The sequence below is a fragment of the Myotis nattereri genome (assembly GCF_964212035.1).
Source record: "Myotis nattereri genome assembly, chromosome: 1".
NCBI lineage: Eukaryota > Metazoa > Chordata > Mammalia > Chiroptera > Vespertilionidae > Myotis > Myotis nattereri.
The window spans coordinates 24,716,076-24,739,158 of NC_138075.1; the positions used below are offsets into that span (position 1 = coordinate 24,716,076).

Here is a 23,083-nt window from a genome sequence, read left to right on the forward strand (position 1 = left end):
CCTGGGCCTGACCCCACGGCCCAGTTCACACAAAGGCCCAGTTCACGAAAGGCAAGGCAGAAGGGAAACCACCAAGCGCCCACTGAGAGGTTCTGGAGGAGTCACTTGGGCCTCCCTATCTGCCCACAGGACATGAGCTCATCTGGTGCCACGGGCTGTGGAGGCCCCTCTTTCTTCTGTCGGCACCTGGCTCTCCGCCGACTCACCGAGGGCAATAATGGGTTCCTCATCTCCTGCTTGGCACAGACACACCTGATTCCTGCCTTTCTAAACCACCAGCTCCTGGCTATCGGTCTGAACTCTGACCTACTGTCAGAGACACTCGGTTGTACTAAAAAAAGAAAACCAGGACAGAAAGTGCTTCACCGGCCATTTCCTCTTCTTTAATGCGACTGTCTTTGGGCACACACTGCATTTGCTACTGAGAAATTATGACAGCGAGGCTGATAGCACTGATTCACAACACATTCTGTGCACCACACAAAGGAAATCCTGGATAACGGATCGTCTGCTTCCACAACAGAGCTGTCTTATGAAAGAACCGTGTATGGGGGGAGTGAAGGGAGAGACGGGGCACAAAGAAGGCATCGAGGGCAAGCAAACCTACAAGTCTGTCTAAAAATTAGGAATTTGGGGGCAAAACCAGAATTTCCTAAGGGTGATGGAGAATTGTTGTTATAGTTCCATTATTTCCAGAAATTACTGAACTTGGAACCTGAGGATAACACTTTTGAGATAAAGCAACCTCAAATAAATTCATACTGGCCTTGGGAGGAAATGGCAACCATAGATGGTAATGAGTTTCAGTGCTTGAGAACGAAAATCGTCAAAATCAACTTACACATCTGACTTGACCCAAGGTGAAAAAAAAGTCTTATTTAAAAAATGGTAAGTTTGCAGCAAAAAAAGTTTGAGAGTGAAAGTTTGAACCCCTTTTCACCTTCCCATTTTGCTGCTGGTACCTGCTTTCCTCACAGTACCTCCTGAAAAGGTTTAGAGTTCCATACAGACTGATTAGGTTTACACACGTTTACGATGATGAGTCCTGTTTGGTTTCACCACTCCATTTAACACCGTGCTGATGGCAGCCCTGAGGGTCTGCAGTGCTGGTAGAATCCACCTCTGAAGCTGCTGGTGGGAGCACAGCAACTTTTTGGCCCATCATTTTTCTTTGTCCTTGTCCCTAAAATCTGGTAGTTTTTTCCAAGGGACTCTGTCCACCACAATGATGTATGTTCAAAACCATTTTCTGTAGACACCTCCTTCCAATGGCCAATAGTGCAGGTGGTCAGGAAGACGTGGAAGGAAGCTACAAAAAGTCCAGCTGGGAACTGTGACTTTGTTAGATGTAGACACAGGAAAATCACCGTTGTTCTTCCCAGATTTTATTATAGTCAAAGGAGAAAAATCCATGGAAGTCTCATCACAAATCTGCTAAATATAAAATTGATGGAATGCTAACTGGTCCATAAAGGGCTGCACAAGATAATCTGTGGCAAAGTAGAAAACAAGCCCAAAGGTGATGGAGATCGGAAGAGCTGGCAATGCTTTCTTGAAAATGGCGAGGAGTAATAATGTAAGGCACAAACCCTGCGGGGGAGAGGGGCCAAGACACAACCCAGACATCATTTTGAAAGTATTTCGTGCAAAACAACTCAATCACAAGTCTCGCATTTAATTTAGTTAATTAAATACAATCCTCTGAGGTTAAATTTTAGAACAAATGTTCCCATTAAACCTGGAAACAACTTTTTTTTCCTTTGCAACACAGAATTCATGATGCACACATTCTTGATTCTTCATTTCCTAATTCTAGGTAAGGAATAGAACCTGAAAATAAGTAAACTATTCTTGAAAAAATTTAAGTAATACCAAAAATTCTATCTAAAATATTAAGTTGGCTACTCTCAGTTAAGTTTAGCTGCCTAAAATCCCAGAATTGCCCTAGCCGGTTTGGCTCAGTGGATAGAGCGTCAGCCTGCAGACTGAATGGTCCCAGGTTCGATTCCAGCCAAGGGCATGTACCTTGGTTGCGGGCACATCCCCAGTAGAGGGTGTGCAGGAGGCAGCTGATCGATGTTTCTCTCTCTCATTGATGTTTCTAACTCTCTATCTCTCTCCCTTCCTCTCTGTAAAAAATCAATAAAATATATTAAAAAAATTAAAATAAAATAAAATAAAATCCCAGAATTGAAAAGCATTTTTTATGCTGGGGGTGGAAGTGGGCGGGGGGGGGGGGGCAAAGAGGGGTACATAGAGTATGCCGATAAAAGTTTATAAAAGTGCCCCAGCCAGTTGGTTTGGTTGGTTGTGGGTTCGATTCCCGGTCAGGGCACATATCTAGGTTGCAGGTTTGATCCCTGGTCAGGGCCCATGGGGAAGGCAACCAATTGATGTTTCTCTTTCTCTCTCCCTCCCTCCCTGTCTCTCTAAAATCGGTAAACATATCCTCGGGTGAGGAGTTTTTTTTTTTTTTTTAAGTTTATGAAAATTATATTGCTGCTCTCTTGGAAACAGAACAGCCCTATAATATAGTCCATTTTTACTCTAGTTATTGAGACACTAACTATAAATTCTGGAAGCTAAGCATCATTTCAGGTTTATCCAGAATAAATACTTTTCTTTTTAAAAGATACAACACATCCAGAAAATTAACCTCAAAAGAGAAATAAAATACAAGAAAATTCTAACTGGTTAGATTATCACTATAAATCACAAAATAAATGCAACATAAAGGCTGTCATGTAACTTCACTTGCATATGAAACATCAAAGAGAACATCTTTAGTAAAAAAAAAAAAGGCAGTAAGAAATATCTTCTGAGTTATTTACTTAAATCATAGTTCTGAAAGCTTCAGGATTCATGTTGTGGCTCTATGCGCAAGATCTACAGGAGATCATGCATTGTGTTAACTTTTCTCGCCTCATACCTGCTGCCCAAAGGAACTCTGTACCCTGCAGGTTGTGGATCAAATGCAAAAACCACCAACAAACTCAGGCACTAAGTGAGGATCTACTCACCCCTTTAAACACATTGTGTGCGGGAAACATATTAATACGTTTTTTACAGACTAGCGGTAGAATGCGGGTAATGTATAAATATGTTTATTTTTATACATTTTTATTGCTCTAAAGGGATGCTAACATGCAGATATATGAATTCCAAAGGACAAAATTTGGGTCTCTAATACATACAATGGTGAATTATGTATGTACTTCCAGGTATAACGGTAATCAATCTATTCAACTGCAAAAATGGCCCGCGCCAAGTGGCGCACGATAAAAACTACCCGCAAACAATGTGTAAAGACACAGCTAATTTCCAACATGGCTATGCTGCCTGAAGCAGTGGTTCCTAATCAGAAGTACTTACAGAATTTCCTGAGGAACTTTAAAAATAAGATACACAATTGAAACAAATTAAATAAGAATATCTCAGGATGGGGACACAGTTTTAAAAGGTCTCAGGTGATTTTAACGTGTGGCCCAGTGGAGAACTACTCAGGTGAGGTCTAATTATTTGTTTTTGAAAAGCTCCCAGGTGACTGGAACGCTCAGCCCAGCCGGGGTTAAAACGGGACTGCCTGAATCAGAGCTGAGATGAGATGTTCTGACATGTTTTTACAAGTGTGTACTTACAATTAAGATGGCTACAAAACAGGCTATGGTTGTGTTCCAGTCTCCACTGGCTGTGGCGGAAGCTTTTCCGACCAGAACACTGTAGAAAATGAAATCTCCTAATCCGAGCTTTACTCCCCCTGAAAAGGAAAGATTACAAATATAAAAAGTTTGTCACTCTTTGCTATGATTTGACAATTCAAAAATGTCACTGCTCTACCCCACCCTGAATGAGAAGTCAGTAAATGATATCATACACAATTAGGCTTGAGCTAGGTCAGTGGTGGTGAACCTTTTGAGCTCAGCGTGTCAGCATTTTGAAAAACCCTAACTTAACTCTGGTGCCGTGTCACATATAGAAATTTTTTTATATTTGCAACCATAGTAAAACAAACATTTATATTTTTGATATTTATTTTATATATTTAAATGCCATTTAACAAAGAAAAATCAACCAAAAAAATGAGTTCGCGTGTCATAGGTTCGCCATCACTTGAGCTAGGTTTTTTCTTTTCTTTTTCTCTTTCTTTCGTTATTTCTTTCTTTTTAACAATAGGATTTTCAGCTTCTATGTGGCCGACTCTGGGATCTTAACAAGATACTGTTACATATCAAAAATAATAACAATAACTAATTGTCATCTCTTGAACGCCTAGTTTATACCTGGCACTTGTTCTAATAAATCCTCACAAGAACCTCTATGAGAAAAGTAGCATCCTCCCTTTTAAAAACAACTTTACTGAGGTACAATTTATTTCAAAAAACTCACCTATTTATGTAAGTGTAGAATTCAATGATTATAAAAAATTTAGAATTGTGTAACCATTTCCACAATTCCCACATTTCCAAACCCTTATAAAATACCTTGTGCCCATTGAGTTAATCCCCACTCCTACCCAGGCCTTAAGCAACCACTGACCTGCTCTCTCTGTAAATCTTCCTTTTCTAGACAGTTCACAGAAATGGACTCAGACATTCTGAAGTCTTTTGTGATTGGCTTCTTTCACTTAACGTTTTTGAGGTTTACCCATGCTGCTTCATGTCTGCAGTTTGTTCCTTTTTAGCGATGAATACTTCCCCGTTGTATGAACATACTGTAAGTTTGTTTATCCATTTACCAAGTGATGGGCATTGGGATTGTTTTCAGTTTCGGATTATTATGAATAATGCTGCCACGAACATGACTGTACATACATATTTTTGTGTGGACAGATTGTTTTCACTTCCATGGAGTCAATCCCTACAGGTGGAATTGCTAGGTTATATGGTGAGTTTATGTGCAGCTTTTTAAGAAACTGCCAAATTCCTTTTCATACTGGCTTTGTACCACGAGCAATGCAAGAGGGTTTGTTTCCTCAGATGCTCACCAACACTTAGAATTACTAATTTTTATTCTTTAGTCAAGCCATTCTTACGTTGAGTAGCTTTTCATGTGTTTATTAGCCATTATATTTCTCCTTTGGTGAAATGTCTATTCAAAGCATTTCCTTCTTTTAACTGGATTATCTTCCTATGATGGAGTTGTAAGCATTCTTTATATATTCTTTTTTTTTTAATCTTTATTGTTTAGATTACAGTTGTTCCTCTTTTTTTCCCCTCCACCCGGTTCTCATTCCACACTCTGCCCTTACCCCCCTCCCACTGTCCTCATCCATAGGTGTACGATTTCTGTCCAGTCTCTTCCCGCACCCCCACACCCCTTTCCCCCCGAGAATTATCAGTCCACTCCCTTTCTATGCCCCTGATTCTATTATATTCACCAGTTTATTCTGTTCATCAGATTTTTTATTCACTTGATTTTTAGATTCACTTGTTGATAGATATGTATTTGTTGTTCATAATTTGTATCTTTACTTTTTTCTTCTTCTTCCTCTTTTTAAAGGATACCTTTCAGCATTTCATATAATACTGGTTTGGTGGTGATGAACTCCTTTAGCTTTTCCTTATCTGTGAAGCTCTTTATCTGACCTTCAATTCTGAATGATAGCTTTGCTGGATAAAGTAATCTTGGTTGTAGGTTCTTGGTATTCATCACTTTGAATATTTCTTGCCACTCCCTTCTGGCCTGCAAAGTTTCCATTGAGAAATCAGCTGACAATCGTATGGGTACTCCCTTGTAGATAACTGTTTTTCTCTTGCTGCTTTTAAGATTCTTTCTTTGTCTTTTGCTCTTGGCATTTTAATTATGATGTGTCTTGGTGTGGTCCTCTTTGGATTCCTTTTGTTTGGGGTTCTCTGCACTTCCTGGACTTGTAAGTCTATTTCTTTCACCAGGTAGGGGAAGTTTTCTGTCATTATTTCTTCAAATAGGTTTTCAATATCTTGCTCTCTCTCATCTTCTGGCACCCCCATAATTCTGATGTTGGTACGCTTGAAGTTGTCCCAGAGGCTCCTTACACTATCTTCATATTTTTGGATTCTTTTTTCATTTTGTCTGGTTGGGTATTTTTTACTTCTTCGTACTTCCAATCTTTGACTTGATTCGTGCAATCCTCTAGTCTGCTGTTGGATCTCTGTATAATATTCTTTATTTCAGTCAGTGTATGCTTAATTTCTAGTTGGTCCTTTTTCATATCCTCGAGGGCCTCACTAGACTTACTGAGGTGAGGGTCTTACTAAATTTATCGGTGGATTCTAGAAAATTCTTAAAAAACCTTATAACCGTGGTTTTGAACTCTAAATCCAGTAGTTTGCTTTCCTCCATTTCTGTCATTTGTGACCTGTTTCTTTGTCTCCGCATTTTGGCTGCTTTCCTGTGTTGATAAAATGGCTTTCTGTGCTAGGTGTCCTATAAGGCCCAGTGGCTCAGCCTCCCTAATTACCTGAGGTGGACACTCTTAGCACACCCCTTTGTGGGCTGTGTGCACAGTCTTGTTGTAGTTAAGCCTTGATTGTAGTTGGAATCGCTGGAGGAATTGACCTCCAGGCCAATTGGCTGTGAGAATCAGCTCTGTCTACGGTGGGAGAACTTCTGTGCTGGAGACACCCTTATGGGGCAAGACTTGATTCTGTGGGGCTTTGGTGCTCACTGAGTCTGCCCCCTGAGTGTGTCCCTTATGGATCTGAGGAGTTGTAATCTGGATCGTCCCACTCTGACCACTGGGTACACTGGCACTTGGATCTCTAAGGAGTTGCTAATTTAGCCTCTGCCTGAGGCTACCCAACAGGAGCTATGGAGAGATCTGAAGATTCCTCTTCTTCGTTTGGGATTTGGAGGTGCCCAGATGAGGCCCAGCTGTGAAGCAATGCAAGCTGCTGTGGGGCCTTGGGCCTTCTTTTGGATGTTCTGGGTCTCTCTGACCCAGCTGCAGTTTGCTAGGTAATTTTAGATTGCAAAGGGCCAGGGCATTTATATGCAAAAGCCTCTGGGCACAGCTTGGGTGGGGCGGGGTCTCAGGGGATCAACAGGGCGGAGCAAACAACTATGGCTGATCCTCAGTCCTACCCTAAGAGGCCCCGGGTCTCAGTGTCCTGTGGTAATCGCTGCAAGCACCTCTGAGAGAAAGCCACCCTTGAGTTCCACCCGCTGCCAGACAGTCCAGTTTCTCCCCATATGAGTCTGGGTCCCCAGAGACTTGCCCAGAACTGGAGTCAGGGCTGTCGGGAGCTTGTGCCTCCCTCCCGATTGAAAAAGACAACCACGTCTTCAGTTGCCAGCCCTCTGCACTTTACTTCCACACCTCCTCTGAGTCTCAGTGTGCTTTTCTCTTTCCTTCTAGTTGTAGAATTTCCACTCAGCCAGCCTTCCTGTGGTTCTGGATGATGTTCGTTTTGTCTTTTAGTTGTATTTCTTAAGTGGTTGTGCAAGGCAGCAATTTCAGGTGTTTACCTATGCCGCCATTGGGTTTCTCGCATTCTTTATATATTCTAAATACAAGTTCTTTAACAGGACTTGCAGTATGATTTGCAATATTTTCTGTGGCTTCTTTTCCTTTTCTTCATGTTTAAAACAAAATTTAATTGTGGTAAAACACAGTTCAGTGGCATTACATACATTCACACTGCTGTGCTACCATCACCACCAGCCATCCACAGAGCTCTTTTCAGCATGTAAAACTGAAACTCTGTACCCACTAAATAGTAACTCCTTCCTCTCTCCCTCCAGTCCTCTGGCGATCATCTTTCTACTTTCTAAGTTGGACTACTCTAGGTACTTCATATAAGTGAAATCATATAGCATTTGTGGTTTTTTTACAGGATTATTTCACTTAGCATAATGTCCTCAATGCTCATCTATGTTATAGCATGTCAGAATTTCCTTGATGCCTCGGTTACAGAACCCATTTCCAGAAGATAGGGGCTGAGGGTCCTGAGAAGTACAGTCTGTTCCACATGTGGGTGAGAAGTGGAGTGATGACTAGTAAGATCTTCCTGAGAAAAACCAGTGCTCTTAAATCATGGACACCAGAATGAAGTCTTCTTAGTGGAAAAGATAAACATCTGACCCATGACATTCGATGCTATGAATGACAGGGCGAGCTAGCCTTCCCAGGGTGAATACACACCCATCATTACAGGGGTGCAGCTCTACTATTTAGTATTTAAGTACTTGTGTGTTCCAGGGCAAGTGATTAACTTCTTCAATCCTCAAATTTCTCAGGTATAAGATAGAGATTACAAAGCTATTTCATTGTTATTTTCAGAGTTAAAAATAATATAGGAAAAGTTCTTGCAACACACTAAACAAATGGTAGCCTTACAAAGAATTTTGAATACAAATAGTAAACACTATAAGAAACTATAAAAGAAACTTAGTTTTTCAGAAAAAGAATGCTACAGAAAAACTTTTTAAAAATAATCCAAGCCCTGGCTGGTTTTGCTCAATGGATAGAGCATTGGCCTGTGGACTGAAGGGTCCCAGGTTCTTTTCCAATCAAGGGCACGTACCCGGTTTGCGGGCTTGATCCCCAGTGGGGGCGTGTAGGAGGCAGCCAATCAGTGATTCTCTCTTGTCATTGATGTTTCTTTCCCTCTCCCTTTCTCTCTGAAATAAATTAAAAGATTTAAAAAAATAATAATAATCCAGGAGGAGGGGAGGAATTAGCATTTATCTGATAAGGAACTTGTATCTAGAATATATAAAGAACCACTATAACTCAATAATTTGAAAAAATATATAAAAAATGGGGAAAATTTGACTAGACAGTTCTCCAAAGAAAACACAAATAACCAATAAACACATGAAAAGATCCTCAACATCATTAGCCATCAGGGAAGGCTAATCAAAACCATAACCACTTTGTGGAATGATTATAATAAAAAAGATAGACAAAAACAAGTGTTGGTGAGGATGTGAAAAAATTAGAATATTCACATATTGCTGGTGAGATTGTAAAATAGTATAGTTGCTTGGAAAATGGTCTGGCAGTTCCTCAAAAGATTAAACATAGAGTTACCAGATTGACCCAGCAATTCCGCTGCTAGGTAAATACCCAAGAGAAATAAAAACGTATATAGTACACACAAATACATTTACATGAATGTTCATAGCAACAGTTTGCATAAAAGCCAAAAACAGAAATAACCCAGATGTCCATTAACTGGAAAATGGGTAACAGTTGTGGCATATCCATACAATGGAATTGTATTTGCTATAAAAAGTAATGAAGTACTGATATATGCTATAACATAGATGAGTCTTAAAACAGTACGCTAAGTGAAAGAAACCAGTACAAAGGACCACATTTTAATAAATGTCCAGAACAGGAAAACATAGTAAGACAGTACACACCGGTTGGTGTTGAGGGGTGTGGAGGCTAATGAATGGGTAAAGGTTTCTTTCTGAGGTGATGAAAATGTTCTAGAATTCACTTGTGGTGATGACTGCCTAACTCTGATTACAATAAAAACCAATGCACTGTATACTTTAAATGGGGGGATGGAGAGATGGCACCTAAGAAGTGTGGGTTTTATGCATGAATTGTTATAGTAAGTGAATTCTATGTCAACATAGCTTAAAAAAAAATAATGTATTGAATTAAGCTTAAAATTATGGCCTGACATTTTTTTCACTTAAAGTCTTGTGTAAATAATAGCAATATTATGATAAATGCTATAGTAATACTTCACAGAATTCATTTTAATGAAGAGATAACTATAGGTATATTTTATTAGCAAAATTAAAATAGAGAAAGAAGCCTGGCTGGTGTGGTTCAGGGGTTGAGCATCGACCTACGAACCAGGAGGTCACGGTTCGATTCCTGGTCAGAGCACATGTCCGGGTTACGGGCTCAATCGCTAGTGTGCAGTGTGCTAGAGGTTCTTTCTCACCATTGATGTTTCTAACTCTCTCCCTCTCCTTTCCTCTCTGAAATCAGTAATAAAAATATATTTAAAATAAAATAAAATAGAGAAAGAAAACAAAGAAGTAACCATCAATGTTTTTCTTTAGCACTTACCAAAGGACAAATTTTATTGACCTATAACCAGAAGAAACTGAATCAGTATATAAAACCTAAGAAAAATCAGTTGCTGGGAATTTGTTTTCTTTAAACAGCTCACTTTTATTTATTCAGTCAAAATAAGACATGGCTAAACAACTAAAATCACAGCCCTGGAAAATGCTGAAGTTAGACATAATGAATTAATTGTATGCTATTGCCAAGTATGCTAAAATTGGCTGCTAGCATTTTTCTACTATTTGCTAATAATGGCAATCTAAGCCTTCTGTTGTTTTTTTGTTTTGTTTTTGCCAACGCTGAAAAATAATTTTAAGTAATTATGGTATTCTTTTAATATTAAAAGGGGCATCTGATGGTCTACCAAACACAAGACATAGTAAAGACAATGATGGTGACTGTTCACTTTAATTGTAAGATTTCTCTATATGACCTCCAGCAGCATATGTGCCTAGCTTAAATATAATAGCATAATGACTATTTTCTATTATCTTTTCAATAAATATAAACATATTAAAAACTGCCTGAAACTTACTTTACCTTTATACTACTAAAATCTCTTCCTTGAAAAAATAGCAAAACCCTTCTCTCCTTCATTGAGGTAAATAGAAAAGAACCTCCATGAGTCAACTCCCCTCTCCTGAAAACAGCAGGTACTTTCATTGCTCTGATAATTTTAAGATTAACAGTAGTGCACTGGGGATGAGACTGCTGCCCACATGATGTTTGAAGGAAGAATATTTTTGAAATTCTATAGAAGAACAACTGCCTTCACACTGAAAATAAAAATGTTTTACATTTCTAATTAAAGGCTCTGTTTAGTTTTCTGATTAAATGTTGATTTTTAAAAGGCTGTCCTGGAAGACATATGTGTCTTTTTAGAAATCAATTTCTAGTATAAACAGAGACCGTTACCAGTAACCATAAGTCTGGTTTAAAACACTAATGTAATCGGAGTGTTTGTGTGGTAGTGGATCCTAAAATGATGAAGTATTAGTTTATATTGGTCCCAGACAAAGAAAATATTAATCTGAAGTTAGGAGGAGGTTGCCAACAAAGGGAATAACAATGTAAAAGACTGAAACATTCAAACTCATTGGTCTTTGTACAGCAAAAAGTAAAAAATATTAATAAGATATTTGTAATAAGAATACTGCAGCCATGAAATCTTACTGGAAAAATAAAAAAATCTTTGATCTGCCGAAACCGGTTTGGCTCAGTGGATAGAGCGTCGGCCTGCGGACTGAAAGGTCCAAGGTTCGATTCCGGTCAAGGCATGTACCTTGGTTGCGGGCACATCCCCAGTGGGAGGTATGGGGGAGGCAGCTGATCGATGTTTCTCTCTCATCAATGTTTCTAACTCTCTCTCTCTCTCCATTCCTCTCTGTAAAAAGTTAATAAAATATATATTAAAAAAAAAAATCTTTGACCTTATAAAACAAATGCTAAAAATCAGACTGTAAAAGGCCAATTTCAAAAACCTGAGGGGCAGAATTTGACCCATAAACAAATGATGCTATGAGAAAAGCACCGACTAGCTCAGCCGGCATGGCTCAGTGGTTGGGCATCAACCTATGACCCAGGAGGTCACAGTTTGATTTCAGGTTAGGGTACATGCCTGGATTGTGGGCTCGATCCCCATTGGGGGGCATGCAGGAGGCAGCCGATCAATGATTCTCTGTGATCATTGATGTTTCTAGCTCACTCTTCCTCTCCCTTTCTCTCTGAAATCAATAAAATATATATATATATATATGCACTGCCAATTGTCATTTCCCACTAAAAGCTGTACTGTTCTTTAGAAGTAGACTAGTGCTCTCAGTTCATTTTATTTTGGGAGGGTTTGATGCTGCAGCACCTACAGGAATCCATGACTTTCAATTAGAGAAATGCACATACTTTCCTCTGGGTCCTCACTGGCTAGGATGCTGCTGGAAATCTCCTGTACAGCACTTCGTGACTCAGTTGTAGAGTGATGAGGTCCCAGGCGACTGTCCCGCTGGGCTTCCCACTCTTCACTGAAGCCACCATCATCACTCTCTGTCACAGGGTTCTGTGACTCACTCCCTGTGTCTTCAAGAAAAAGCAGAAATCACAACTGTAATATTCACAAAATTTTCTTAATACCTTTAAGAAAGTTACATGGAAACAGCAACTACTTGACTGTCATTATAACTGGTTAGCTAGCTCCTAAACCACAAAACATGGGCTGTAGCAGGGCCTGCTGATTGCTTACCCAATAGCCATTTCTCCCCTTATTCCTGAGAGCAGTCCTGATGTGTCTGGATTTCCACCTCTCACTCATGTGACTCAGGTGGTAAATCCTGATCGATCCAACTCCAGCATTCCTCTTCCCAATGAAAGCTCAGAGGCTGTGGGTTTGGTACTAGTCAATGTGTGATGAGGCAAAGACTGCTGGAAATTTGGGGGAAATTTTTCTCTCTTTACTAACTGCCCCCTTTTTCCTCTGGATGTTGTCTTATCTGGATATGATGCCTGGAACTGTACTTGTTATCTTGTGACCATGAGGAGCAGTGGGCTAAGGACCAAGCCTATATTTAAGGATGGCACAGCAGGAAGACGGAAAGAACCTGGGTCCTTGATAACACTGATGAGCCACAAAATTAACCAACCCTACAAATGTCTACACCTCAGGACTCTGGTCATGTGAGAGAACACATTTCTTCTTGTTTAAAGCAAACAAGTTGGTTTTTCTGATGTTTGCTGCTGAAAGCTTTCTAACCACTCCTTTCTGAAAACTCAGCTCTGGCTTCAGTGCCTAAATTATACAAGGAGACCACTCCTGCAGGTAGGGAGGTGAGGTGGGGGGTGGGTAGAAAACACATTCTTATGGGCTATTCATTTTGTGATGACTGTCGGTCTGAAAATTGTGAGCATAACATGCGAGTCTTGAGAACCTTCCACACATCAAAAATAATTATAATACATTAAGTAGAGCTGATATTTTTTCTTTGTTTATAAAAGTGACAAATGTTCATAACAGAGGTAGATTTACCATGAATAAATTAAGCCTGCACACTTCAGGCCTCTCCCTTGCATACATTTTTTCTGGGAGGGGGCCTCACAATTTTGTATTTTTTCTTAACCAGGTCACCACAAAATGGAATCTTCCCTGGTTTGGAGTTTGTGAAGTCATATAAGCATAAGGTTTATAAATAAAACAACAGTCCCTCTTTTGTTTCTTCCCTCCTCCTAATTCTCACTCCTACTTCCAAACTGCTCAGCTGTTTCCTTTGGTATTAACCTTCATAATTAATTATAAATAGCATGTTCATAGTGTTATATCTTGATGTTTTTATTTTAAGTTAAAACTCAATCACTTCCTACAGGGAAATGAAGCATAGCTTTCATACTCAGGCACACATGGAAATTTACCTCTCCCCATATTCTCAATTCATCATAATTTTATGTTAAGTTCAATTTTTATACTATCACAATGCAAAAAGTATTCACAACTAAAATACTTGGCTACAACCAGAATATACTCTAATTACATTTGCTTCTTCTGTATGACTTTTTGTTTTCTCTGGAAAACTGCCCAATTTTTTTCCCTTAACTAATTTTCTATGTATTACGACTAATTCATCCTCAAACTCTTAACAGAGTTCATAGGAAACCTCCCAGCTCTGTTCTGTTCTTTCCTTGTGTAGACATCCCTCCTGGAGGCCTATGCCCTTTTGCCCCAGTGTGACGTCTAGCTCCTCTAGTGTTTTCCCAGGGGGCGTTTGGAACTAACTATGCTGGAGGAGTTTTGAGTTGTAAAACCTGGAAGTCACGATTAGCATTTAGTGGGTGAGGGGCCAGGAATGTCAGATATCCTGCAGTGGGAGAAGTCCCACATGACTACCAAGAACTGCCCCACCCAAAATACCAACAGCACTCCCCTGAGGACTCTGCAGCTTATCCAGCTCCTCACTTCAAGGCCCCTGCCCACCTCTTCTGGAAAACGCTTCCATTCTTCATCCAGTATCACTTCCCCAAGGAAGCTTTCCTTGACTTTCCAGAATAAATGAAATTCTTCTACATAAACTTTCATAGCAACTTAGACTTCTCCTTTATAGAACTTATCAACAACTGTATGAATTATCTGTTGAATGTTTGTGTCCCCCTAAATCAGTGGTTCTCAACCTCCTAGCCCTTTAAATACAGTTCCTCATGTTGTGACCCAACCATAAAATTATTTTCGTTGCTACTTCATAACTGTAATGTTGCTACTGTTATGAATCATAATGTAAATATCTGATATGCAGGATGGTCTTAGGCGACCCCTGTGAAAGGGTCGTTCGACTGCCAAAGGGGTTGCAACCCACAGGTTGAGAACCGCTGCCCTAAATAGGCTACAAGCTCCACAGAACAGGGTGTCTCGTTCAGTGCTATATCCCCAGTACCTAGCAAAATATCAGGCACAGTTAGGTGCTCAATCAACATTTATCAAAAGAATAAAATCTTGATATGCCAAATAAACACACATACTCACATACATATAAACATATATACTCATAGAAATCTTTTAATTTGCTTTAGCTTAACACAGGTTAACATAATAACCAAACTTGTAGCAATTATTTCCAATATATTTCCTACTTCTCTACCAGGTCGACTGCGGGTGCAATATCACCTTGTTCTGCTGCTTTGCTCACTGCAGAATGAACCTGGAATCTTTGGGTCCCAAATAAGAATTCCCAGTTGAAAGTGTCCTTAGTTACCCAAAAGCTGAAAAAGCAGTTTTCTTGGCTCTATAAAACCTAACCCCTTCCATTCCTGACAAACAGCAGCTCAGTGAAGGTCCTTTTCATTCTCTCACCAACTTTTATTCTACTTCTGTTTTTCAGCTTCCTCATAAGGCTACCCGTTTGCTTTTCTTTAAAAAAAGTTTCCTTTCTTCTTGACTATTGATATTGTTTTGTTATTCAACTCTTTCTACTAACTTCTAACTTATATTCTCCTTAATCTATTCACCAGTTTCCATGCGTGGGCCTTCCCATCTCCCCTCTTGGGTCATCATTAGCCTCCTCCAGAAAGTCATGTCCTCCCAGAATGTTTTATCTTCTCAGTATAATCATGATCACATCTAAAATAAAATTACTTTTAAGTTGGTCTGGCCATGTCAAACAAGAGGTTCTCATTTTCAACAGGTCTGGAGAGAAAGGCTACCTGTTCTTTTTAAAATCAGCCTCCACTTGAAACTTTCATACTGGTGTTAATGGTTCGCAACGGCAGAAATTCTTAACCTAGGGTGTCTTGGCTGTACTACTGGGTTTGGACCATCTGGACTCCTTAATATTTATCTGTATTTTTACTGGGTATTACCACAGCTTTCAGGAGATTCTCAAAGGAATCTATGACCAAAGAAAAAGGTTACAATCACCACTTTATAACTAATTGTTAGCCTGTAAGATGACAATGACCTAAACCCCAGGAAATTACCAAATAAAATTTACCTACTTTGTTCATTATAATTGGAGTTTTTGGATACCTTCCTTTGGGCTTCTGGGTCTCCTTTTGCCATATTCACCAACCACACCATGGTTGCTGTTGAGAAAGACAAAAGTCCAGGTAAGCACTGGAAACACAGAAGGAAAGTGCACAAATAGACAGCAGGCCATCAGTTCTCGACACAAATCACCAATCTTTTTTTATTTTCTTTTAATCTTATTGTTGAAAGTATTACCTAGGTCATCCTTTTTCCCTATTAACCTCTTCCTACCAATCTTCTTAATGTCCTCTAAAGCATGCTTAAAAATCAGAACTAAATGCATTTTAAAAAACACAACAGGTTCTCTTTGATTCTGGCATATAAAAAATTCTGAAATTAAATGTTTGCTGTAGTGTTAAAACTGCAGCTGCTATTGTAAAACTGCTCATCATCACTTACAGTCCCTGAAAAGTTACCAAAAGGAAAACTCTTCAGGCCAGCAGGATTCCACTGCAACAGTAGCTGGACTAGTTGAATTTCCTAAAATAGTGTGAATTCATGGATAAAAACTACTTCTTGGAACTAAATTAGAGGACAAAATAGAGTTCACAAGAGTATCATATGCTTATTATAATTCTAAAAATGCATGGAATAAGTTTCCTTCATATCATGTGTCATTTCTGGGAATTTCAATAATGCTAGCCTGTGTTACATATGGAGAATAAGAAAAATATATATATACATAGATACATACATACGTATCTCTGTCACATTTTAATTAAGAGATAATATCAATACTTTAAAATGGTGCTTCTCATATATTTCATGGAACTAAAAATGGCACAGAATGGACATAAGACACTGGGGGGTAGGGGAGGCCAGGGGATTGTCAAGAGCGGGGGAAAAAAGGAGACATATGTAATACCCTTTATAATACTTTAAGCAATAAAACAATAAAAAAAAATGGCATAGACCCTACTGGAGGGGAATTTGGTAACATCTAGCAAAACTACATATACATTAACCCTTTGACCCAGGAATACCACTTTTGGGAAGTTAACCTGAAAATACACCAACAGTAATATAAAAATTCATATAAACATGTACCATACAGGGCTATACCAGGAACCAAATGCCCCACCTGATCATAGTAAGCAATTTTAAACAAGATATTTGGCGTCTGTGTCTCTCTGGCTTTTTATCACAATTTTTATCATTATACCCCTGTTCCTAATACTCTTAGGTTTCTTGAATACCTTATGAAAAAAATATACAAAAAAGAGGCTGAAAATTCTCTAATAGGCATATTTATTCATGACTTTGCTATTCTGAGGTTAAATAAGTTACATTATACAATAACACAACTAACTGATCAAAGTCAACAAAAACCAGGCAGGCAATGCACTGTTCAACTAATCCAAACCAAATAAGAGAAACAGAAGGCAACCATCATGTACCAGGCTTTTGGATTTCTGTAGCCTTCTTGGCAACACAGGCAGCAAGTGTTTGATTTTCTTTCTTTATGCAAATGAGAAAATATTGCTACAACCTCTTTTAACATTTAATATTACTACAGAAATCAGGGGTCTACTGCCTTTTCCTATAAAGGGCCAAACAATAAACATTTCAGGCTTGTGGGTCACATCTGGTTTTTATCACATATTTTTCTTTCTTGTTTCTTTATTCTTCTGCTCAAGAACCTTTTATGGTTCTCCAGTGATCATGAAAAGCATAGAGAGCTAAACCAGTCACTCAGATCTACAGTTGATCTTGCTGTAATCTGCTTCTCTAAACTCTCCCTAGTATTCTCCCCATTTTGTACTCCATGTTCTAGTCAAATTAAACACTTTAAATTTGATAAAGAGGCCCCACACTTATACCTCCAAGCCATTCTTTGTGACAAGCCCACTTATGGAACTGATTTCCCTCTGTGCTTGCTGCAATCCTACCCTATCCTTAACAGATTCAATCCAAATGCTGTCTCTTCCAGGAAGCCTTCCCTGCGTCCCCAGCCAGACTTCCCCCCTTTGAATTCTCTCCACTTGATGCCTCTTCTCACTCTGATCACATTCTTCCTTATGATGCTTATTTGTATACTTTCTTATCGGACCTCTGAGGGAAGGCAAAAATATCTTAATCATCTTTTTGTCCCCATAGTGCTCTATGGGAAAAGACTGTCAATGCCCAATAAATATTTACTGAATTATTAGGAAGAGGATGATTCTAAAACAAAAAAAGGCAAGCACATTCTGAAGGAACAGTACAATTCTTTCATAAACTCTGCAATATATGTCTATAACAAGTACTCAATAACACTTTACTAGTAAGATTTTAAGTGAGAATACTGGCTCCCCAATTTCTAAATATTACTTCTATCTTGCCCTGGCCAGTGTGGCTCAGTTGGTTGAGCATTGTCCCATGCACCAAAAGTTCTCTAGTTCAATTCCCAGTCAGGGCACATGCCCAGATTGCATGTTTGTTCCTGGTTGGGGTGAGTGCAGGAGGCAGCCGATCTATGTTTCTCTCTCTCTTTCTCTCTAATATCAATAAAAACCTATTTTTTAAAAAAACTTTAATTATTTCTTCTCTCTCTACCATGTCAAGTGGAAGGTAATAATTTGCAAGGAAACAGAGATCTGCAGGAGTTCCATTAAAATGCTTGCATTTAAGATGAGACAAAGCACCATGATAATGACCTAGTCACATGTTTCAGTTCCTATAAACTTTAAGCTGCTTCCTAATTTAATACCATTCCAAAATACTTACAGGAGTAAATGAGAGCCGGAAAGAGAGTTTCATTTCTTTCCTGAGCTGTTTCAACCAGCATACGAAGTGGGCCCTTTGGACACAAAACAGCCACTAAATCTAGAAAGAGAAAAATAGAAAAAACATCTGAAAAAATGTATTGGCTAAACTTGTAAGTAGGTGTGTTAGAGAGAAATTAGCCAATGGAGAATATTTAATTTTTTTTAAACAAAAAGATGTGAAATGGCCCTGGCTAGTGTGGCTCAGTTGGGTGGGTGTCTTCCCATGCACTGAAAGGTTGCTAGTTCAATTCCCAGTCAGGACACACTCTGGGGTCACTGCCTCAATCCCCAGCAGGGAACATGCAGGAGGCAGCCGATCAATGTTAGGCTATCACATTGATGTTTCTCGCTCCCTCTCCCTTCCTCTCTCTCTAAAATCAATAAACTATTTTTTTAAAGATGTTGAATGAATATGAAATAAATAGCAGGTAAACAAGTATGGGGGGCAACCTAAACAAAACCCTACAGATCTGTGCAAATTTTATTTTGGTTCTGACGCTATTTGGTTAGTTTACAACGTATCATTATTGAGTTCTAGGAATAACTCTTCCCAGTTTGAAGAAAAGAGGCAGAGATAATTGCAAGACAGAACTATTCTAGAGCAATTGTCAATGTCCAATAAGCGGAAAACAGGGACAAGCCATTTGCAAACAAACCATACCTATGAGCCACAAATAGGAGCTTTATTCTAAGAGGAATTTAATAGAGGGTATTTGATTGAACTTTTCAAAATAGGAAGAGCAGACAAGAGATAAATCTTCTCTCCTTTTAAAAAATAGTATATGTACTACTTATGGGTACTTGAAATAAAAGGGCAGTAAATTTAAACAAAATAAAATAATAAACTTTTCTATGAGAGAGTTTAGCATTTCTTTAGTTTTCCTGTCAAAAGCACTTCATAAATATTTAGGTCTTAGAGTATACCTGTTTTCACAAAAATAGTAACTGAGAGGGGAAGCAATATGCCTAAATTATTCTCTTTTTTTGGGGTCTAAATTAGTCTTGATTCTACCATTATCTCTTTCCAATAACCGCAGTTGTTTTTACATTTTCTATCATGAAAATTCAGAATATGGAAAATAATTTCAAACATTTAAAAATATAAAACAGGTAGAGCTACATTTTAAAGGAAAACTTGATAGCTTATGGTGACATTCCAATCATTCCGATGCATTTAAGTAAAACATCTCATGCTTGCAAATGGTCATGTCTTATAAACTACTACTACTACTACTACTACTACTACTACTACTAAAAATAATATAATACACACAGACACACACATACAAATTGCTACTCTCACTGCTTCCATTTCAATTTGTTTTGGATAAGAAGAGAAATTTGTTGTGTTCCTAAATATTTTTTGGTGTGCCTCAGAATTTTAGTATTATTATGTGTGCCATGAGATGAAAAAGGTTGAAAATCACTGCTTTAAATATTAGACACAAAAGTTTTGCATTTTAAAGGAACTCAAAGTTCTGTAGAGGTAATTATTTGTATCATATTTGAAGGAAATAAAGGGTTGATGGGAAAAACAGTGTAATGTAGTAGAAAAAAATACTGAACTTGGGATTCCGATTCTATATCAAACAGGGTAAGCTTGGGCAAATACTTCACCTATATAAACTTCAGGTTTCTTAGCAAAATGTGGTTGCTGACAATGGCACTGAACAGAACATATTAGTAAAATCTTTGACTACAAAGTATTTATTAGTTACTGATTGGATGAAGTACATCACTGACATTCTTAATCATAGCTATAGAATAATTGATGAGTACTTTGCAAATCATCAAGTACTATTCTATTTTCCTAGAGGCCCAGTCATGGATTCGTGCACCAGTGGGGTCCCTTGGACTGGCCTGCAGGGATCGGGCCAAAACTGGCTCTCCGACCTCCCCTGAGGGGTCACAGATTGCTGGAGGTAGGTTCTCAGGTGACACACAATGGAACTGGGCTCCCTCCTCTCTGGTTCTGGGTGCGTCACCCTAGAACCGCAGCTGCCAAGTCACCACAGCTCCTGCATTGAGCATCTGCCCCCTGGTGGTCAGTGTGCAGCACAGCTACTGGTTGGAGTGTCTGCCCCCTGGTGGTCATTGCGTGTCATAGCTACCAGTCAAGTAGGACAGTCGGATGGTGGCTTAGGCAAGATAACCTAAAGTCAGGCATAGAGGGCATAGGACTTTAGTTTTGTATGAGAACGGAACCAATCCAATTCTATTTCCATACACTTTTTCTTCGACACTCAATTTGGGATGATGAGGTTTCCTAATATAGGTCCCTTGACATTTTTTAATAAGCAACTGTATAGGAATAAAAAAGCACTACCTACTTATAATGTAGAAACCACATACTGACCTCTAAAAATGGATCTCTTTTTGTGGCTTTCATGCAGGGCAATAGCCACAGAGTACACACTTGTACAAGCTGCCTTGATTATTCGTGGCTAGGGCACATTCTGACTGTTCAGGACCCATGTAACACTGGTTGTTTATGAAATTGAATCTCACACTGCCCAAATAAGTTTTATTTTTAATAGAATAATTCTACCCAAGTGCCTTATAAAAAGCAGATAACCTAATTTTTATTTTAAAAATTAAGTGAGCCCAGCCAGTGTGGCTCAGGGCTTGAGTGTTGACCTATGAACCAGGAGGTAACGATTTGATTCCCAATCAGTGCGCATGCCCAGGTTAGGGCTTGATCCCCCATTGCAGGAGGCAGCCGATCAGTGATTCTCTCTCATCATTATGTTTCTATCTCTCTCCCTCTCCTTTCCTCTCTGAAATCAATAAAAGTATATATTTTTAAAAACTAGAATGAGCATTTTATGTGTTAAGCACTCTAAACCCTTACAAATTCTGGGAAGCATTGTTCCCATTTTCCAAATGAAGCAAGTGAGGCTCAAATAGGCTGAGTCATATTCCTAAGGTCACAAAGGCTGTTGGTGGCACAGATAGGATATGAATCTAAGTCTCCTGACCAGAAATCTGTATCACTGAGTTAAACTGGAGGCAGTAATAAAATATTTCTAAAGATGTTAACCTCAAAAAATTGAAATCTTTATATGAAAAAGATGCCATAGCTAATTAATTATTTACTGAAGGGCTGTGGGGTATAATCATTATCATTTTCATAAGTTAAGATTACTGGAAGAGGAAGGAAAATACACCAGGTCAGGTATCTCTATGATAAAAAAAAAAAAAAGAAAAGTCAATCCCGGGTTTTACCATATACTGAAATCACAGCCAAGATGAGCCACGCAGTCCATTCTGGGAGGTACTTGATAAATACCAGGGCCATGAGGGCACTGATCATGATGAGATACGCCTGCTGGAGTCGCAGTGGACCTTTCCAATGAATGGCAATCATTCCCACCACACCAAAATTCCAGATCAGGAGGGCAATAGTAATGTAGTCTACGGCAACATTATAGGTTTTAAACACTTCCCTGAAAAAAAAATGAAAGAGATATAAAAAGATTTATGTATAAAAATTTTCATCAAAACACTGTTTAGAACTATGGTTCCCAATCATTAGATATTCATATCCCACCTTCATATTTTTAGCATATCTTGTATCAACTGTGCTATTATGTTAACATTTTTCTTTAAATTAATTCACTTTTCTCAAGTTAGTTTAATAGAAAACTGTATCACTCATATAAATGGGAAACCAGAAGCACAGACCATACCTATAAAAATAAGTACAAAAACTTAAACAAGGCCATAATACCACCTAAAATAACTAATTCTATAATTTGGGAAACTCTTGCTTAAAATATCTGAAATTATAACAAAGGGATGGGAGGAATGATTCATGTAGTCACCTGTAATGCTGGTTTTAATTCTGGGCAGGATTAGAGAGTGTAGAAATTTTATGAAAAAACCAGCACTTCGTTTTTTAAAAAACATGTTTTCCCCCAAAATCTATGGTAGATATGTTATGGTAGAACATGTGCTATCTGTTTAAATAAAATGCATTAAAATAGATAAATAAAATACCTAAAATAGACAAAAATGAAACATGAACAATTAATTTTCTAGCTAGGATGTATGATCCTATATAATAAAAGGCTAATATGCTGCCTGGCTGGTGTGGCTCAGCAGTTGAGCATCGACACAGGAACCAAGAGGTAGCTGGTTCGATTCCCAGTCAGGGCACATGCCCAGGCTTCGGGCTTGATGCTCAGTGGGGGCTGTGCAGAAGGCAGCCAATCGATGACTTTCTCATCAATGTTTCTCTCTCTCTCCCTTTCCCTTCCTCTCTCTCTAAAAATCAATAAAAATATATTTTTTAAAAAAGGCTAATATGCAAATTGTCCCCTCGACCAGGAGTTCAACTGGGAGTTTGACCAGAAGGTGGGACTCAGGAGGCAGGGCCGGCCAACCGCCCACATCCCTTCCCCCTGGCCGCCCCAGCCCAATCTGCCCAGATCCCACCCGTGCAGGCATTCATGCACCAGACCTCTAGTATCTTCATAAGATGAAATTTATAAATCCATTAAAAGACAGACATACACACACACACACACACACACACACACACACAGACACTGCTGCCTAAAAAAAAAAAATCTCATTTCTGAAACAGTGTGTGAGTAGGAAGAGCAATATATTGATATATATAACTCCTGAAAGGATGCAGGACTTTTCTATAGATGATGGAAATCTGGTAATTTTTCTACTACTTTTCTCTTTATAATTTTGTGAAATAGGTTTTTTTACAATGCATATTTAGTCATTTTTTTTAAAAAATGATTTCAGAGAGTGTGAGAGAGATAGAGAGAAAGAGAGAGGAACATTGATTTGTTGTTCCATTCATTGGTT

At 38.7% G+C, this 23,083-nt stretch overlaps 1 protein-coding gene across 2 annotated transcripts in view; it reads right to left on the reverse strand.

Moving 5' to 3' along the window:
- Positions 1 to 359: 359 nt before the first annotated feature.
- The window catches only part of PSEN1 (presenilin 1), a 68,989-nt gene continuing 46,265 nt past the window's right edge, over positions 360 to 23,083 (reverse strand). For both annotated transcript variants that reach the window (XM_081100438.1, XM_081100439.1), the window contains 6 exons: positions 21,485 to 21,705; positions 18,219 to 18,317; positions 15,482 to 15,568; positions 11,915 to 12,088; positions 3,639 to 3,757; positions 360 to 1,590 (listed from right to left, as the gene is read on the reverse strand). In XM_081100438.1, the coding sequence (XP_080956564.1) occupies positions 1,435 to 1,590; positions 3,639 to 3,757; positions 11,915 to 12,088; positions 15,482 to 15,568; positions 18,219 to 18,317; positions 21,485 to 21,705 (856 nt within the window). In that variant the 3' untranslated portion in view covers positions 360 to 1,434. The remainder of the gene's footprint in view (positions 1,591 to 3,638; positions 3,758 to 11,914; positions 12,089 to 15,481; positions 15,569 to 18,218; positions 18,318 to 21,484; positions 21,706 to 23,083) is intronic.